Source organism: Chrysochloris asiatica, unplaced genomic scaffold, assembly GCF_000296735.1.
Source record: "Chrysochloris asiatica unplaced genomic scaffold, ChrAsi1.0 scaffold00100, whole genome shotgun sequence".
In the NCBI taxonomy this organism is placed as follows: domain Eukaryota; kingdom Metazoa; phylum Chordata; class Mammalia; order Afrosoricida; family Chrysochloridae; genus Chrysochloris; species Chrysochloris asiatica.
In genome coordinates this window covers 7,416,020-7,420,251 of record NW_006408618.1, presented here as the reverse complement: position 1 = coordinate 7,420,251, position 4,232 = coordinate 7,416,020, and the positions used below count along the sequence as shown (strand labels likewise).

The 4,232-nt window shown below is 39.9% G+C and overlaps 1 protein-coding gene across 1 annotated transcript in view; it reads right to left on the bottom strand.

The window, feature by feature from the left end:
- PAPPA2 (pappalysin 2) overlaps nt 1–4,232 on the bottom strand; it is a 536,466-nt gene that overhangs the window by 262,488 nt on the left and 269,746 nt on the right. Inside the window, exon 8 of the mRNA XM_006867073.1 lies at nt 3,340–3,468. Coding sequence (XP_006867135.1) covers nt 3,340–3,468 — 129 coding nt within the window. The remainder of the gene's footprint in view (nt 1–3,339; nt 3,469–4,232) is intronic.

The following is a 4,232-nucleotide window of genomic DNA, read 5'->3' as shown; positions in this document are numbered from 1 at the left end:
TAAATACCAACAGAGAGGGAAAGAGTCTTCAAATCAAATATCATATCTGTACATAGGGTAGATAGGGGTGGGCAACTTAGACATTGGCTACCTAAAATGAGGAGGCAATAAAGGCACAAAGTTTAGAAGGTTTCAAGAGGGAGCTTAGTTTAAGAGTATAGGGGGCAAAGAAAGAATCCCCACTGAATAGCTGTCATCTTGTCTAGATGGGTCTGGTGAAAAGAGATGGGGATAAGATTTGTAAGATTCATTAGTGAATAAATGGTATCGTGACTAATTGCGATGATCACAATTGTAAAAGCAGAAGTTTAGTAACAAAAAAAGGGGAATGGTTAATCTTACTGTCCAGAAACAGAGGACCCTAGGACCATCAAGAGAGAAGCGCACAAGCAGAGTGCAGGACCTTATTCAGAGAAGCAGCAGTGCCAGAGATGGAGGCAGAGATGGGGGCATGGAGAGGGGGCACGGCTGAGGACTCTAGATTCATCAACTAAGAAGAGAAGAACTAAGAGCTGGTGGCCAGGAGGCAGACTTGCAGAATGTACCCTTTGGAGATGTAAATTATTATATATACCTGAGTGGGTTTTTTTTTTGTTTGTTTGTTTTTTTAAAAGCTAAAGTGGATAGAGTGAAATACTGTTAACTGATGATACATGGAGGGGATTATAATCATTGAAATGAAACAAGGCGTGTGATTTGTTGAATGTAAAACTGATGATATACCCTGTAAACTTTCACTCAATCCACAATAAAAACCTTAAATAATAATAATAAAAAAAATGGATTAGCAAAAAAAAAAAGATGGAAAGAATACACAGTCACTGTACCAAAAAGAAATGATCGATGTTCAATAATTTCAAGAGGTAGTACACAATCAAGAGTGGATGGTACTCATCAGCATCCTTTGACCTTGTGATGAGAAAGAGAAGAGGCAGGGCTGGCTGGGCTGAAGTTTAGGAAGCTGTGTGAACTCCTGAGCCTATTTGAACTCCTGAGCCCTGGGGACTAGGACCGAAGCAACCAGTTGGTCTGAAGTGCAGGGAGGTGTGTGTGAACTCTTAAATCTTCAACTAGTACCCATTTGACCTAACTTGGATACTAGTTGACAAGAACTCAAGCCAAGGAAGATAAAGATGTTTGATACTGACAACAAATGCAAATTGCTACACTTTGATGAACTAGACTTTTGCCGATGAATACAGTGACTCAAAACTCCAACTGGAATGGAAGGATTAAAAAATGGGGGAGGCTACAAAGCCATGAAGTGGCTAGTTTACAAGCTTTCATGAGTGTGCTTAATTTCAGATTGAGGGGTGTAAGGTAGAATTCCCATTGAATAGTTCCCTTCTTTTCCAGATGGATCTGGTGAAAGGGGATGGGGTTTTATGACTCAATTGTGAATGATTTTTAGCAGGATTAATTGTAATTTTCACAACTGAAACTATAGAAGATGTATAACTAAAAGGGGGAGTAATTAATATTTCTTTTCAACAAACTGATACAACACTAGAAGTGCTCACTCATCTATGCCAAGAAATTTGGATCTATGTTTGTACCCATTCCAAATACAGAGAACCCAATGGAATGCAAAAATCATTTAACAATATCATTAATATCACATGCAAATAAAATTTTGCTGAAGATAACTTTAAAAAATGTTTGCAACAGTAGCAAGAGTACATAGACAAGGAACTGCCAGAAATTCAAGACAAATTCAGAAAAGGATGTGAAACTACAGATATTGTTGCTGATAGCAAATAGATCTTGGCTGAAAGCAAACAATACAAAAAGATGGTTTTGTACTGTCTTTGACTATGCAAAGGATTTTGACTGTGTGGATTATAGCAAACTATGGATAACATCGAGAAGAGTGGGTATTCCAGAATACTTAACTGCGCTCATGAGGGACCTGTATATAGACAAAGAGGCAATGGTTAGAGCAGAATACTGAATTGTTTAAAATGAGGAAAGGTATGCACCAGGGTAATTTCATTTCACCATACTTACTCAATTTGTATGCTAAGCAAATAATCTGAGAAGCTGGATTTTATGAAGAAGAGTTTAGCATCACAAATGGAGGAAGACTCATTAACAACCTTGTTTGCTAGAGGTGTTTTTGTTAAGTGTCATGGAGTCAGTTCTGATTCATAGCGACTCTGTATAGGGTTTCTGAGGAGCAACTAGTGGATTCAAAGTGCCAATCCAGTGCTTAACCTACAGTGCCACACCAGGACCAGGACTTAAAAAATACTTACTGATGAAGATCAGAGAGTACGAACTTCAGTATGCATTGCATCTCAATAAAATAAAATAAAAATCCTTACAACTTAATGAGGAACTAACATCATGATTGTTGTTGTTGTGAAGTGCTGTCGAGTCGGTTCCGACCCATAGCGACCCTGTACAGGGTTTCCAAGGGTGTAAATCTTTACGGGAGTAGAAGGCCTTATCTTTCTCCCGCGGAGCGGCTGGTAGTTTCGAACTGCTGACCTTAAGGTTCGCAGCCCGATTCGTAACCACTACGCTACCAGAGCTCCTTAACATCATGATAAATGGAAAAATGATTGAAGTTGTCAATGACTTCATTTTGTTTGGGTCCACAATCAACACTCATGGAAGCAGCAGACAAGAAATCAAGTGATATTATTACATTAGGCAAATCTGCTGCAAACAACAACAAAAACCATCTTTACAGTGTTCAAGAGCAAAGATATCAGTTTAAGGACTAAGGTGCACCTGACCCAAGTCATGGTGTTCTCAATAGCCTCATATGCATGGGAAAGTTGAGCAATTATGGTGTTGGAGAAGAATATTAAAAGTACCATGGACAGCCAGAAGAACAAACAAATCTGTGTTGGAAGAAGTACAGCCAAAATTCTCATTAGAAAACAGAATAGCAAGACTTCATCTCTCATACTTCAGACATACTAACAGGATGGACCAGTTCCTAGATAAGGATATCCTGCTTCATAAAGTGGAGATTCAGTGCAAAAGAGGAAGACCCCCCAAAGAGATGGATTGTCAAAGTGCCAGCAGCAATGGGCTCAAATGAAACCATTGTGAAAACGGCTCAGGACGAGGCAGTGTTTTTTGTTGTTGTTGTGCATAGGGTTGCAATGAGTTGGAATTAACTCAATTGCAATTAACAACAAGAATACCCTCCTGATCATTTTGCAAGCTAACTGCCAGATTGTAGATTGTATAATTTTATGATTAATACTGGAATCACACAGTACCCTGCCCCCTACATTTACCAAAACAGTCCAACTCAAGCTGGAGGTTGGACATTTTGCCAGAGCAGGCAATGTCCTGGCACATTCCCATGCACACACTACTCACTCTGCCACCTGCCCATCTCCACAGTAAGGAGCTCCATGGATGTGGATCAGAGGAGGTGAAGCTTCTCCAACTTCTGCTCCAGCTTCAGCCTGAACCTGGTACTGATACGTCTGTCCAGGTATGACCTCCCTGTGGAAACCAATGGGATTGTGACTATCACATTCATTAATTCCGACATGGCTTGAAGATGGTTTCAGGAGTTTAAGGGAAATATTATGGGTAGTGTAACCATACAATGAAGTCCTGGGTTGGCACTGTGTTTCAATGTGCTGGACTGCAAGGTTGGTTTGAACCATAAGGTAGGTGGTTCAAGCTCACCAGCTGCTTCTCAGAAACTCTGTGCAGGGTTGCTGTGAGTCAGAACCAACAACAAACCATAAAATATTTATCACAGTGATTGAAACAAGGATCGGGATACATCATCTTACAAAGCAACAGAATGTTTGAAATGATCTTCATTTCTGTATCACTGGTACATACCACACAGTAAACATGTGATAAATGATTGATGAATTAACAAAATTTGACAACTCAACACAATCTATTAGGATAGTATACCAAGTTTATCTTTACCACGATTTGCTGTTATTGTTGTTGTTAAATGCTGTCAAGTCGGTTCCAACTCATAGCGACCCTGTACAGGGTTTCCAAGGAGCAGCTGATTGGTTTGCACTGCCGACCTTGTGGTTTGCAGTTCAGTGAGTCCTTACTACGATATGTTGCTGTTGTTGTTAATTACCGTCAAGTCGGTTCCAATCCACAACAACCCTATATAGGGTTTCTGAGGCTGTAGACCTTTATAAGAGCAGAAAGCCTCATTTTTCTTCTCCTGCATAATGGCTGGTAGTTTCAAACTGCTGACCTTGAGATTAGCAGCCTGACTCATAACCACT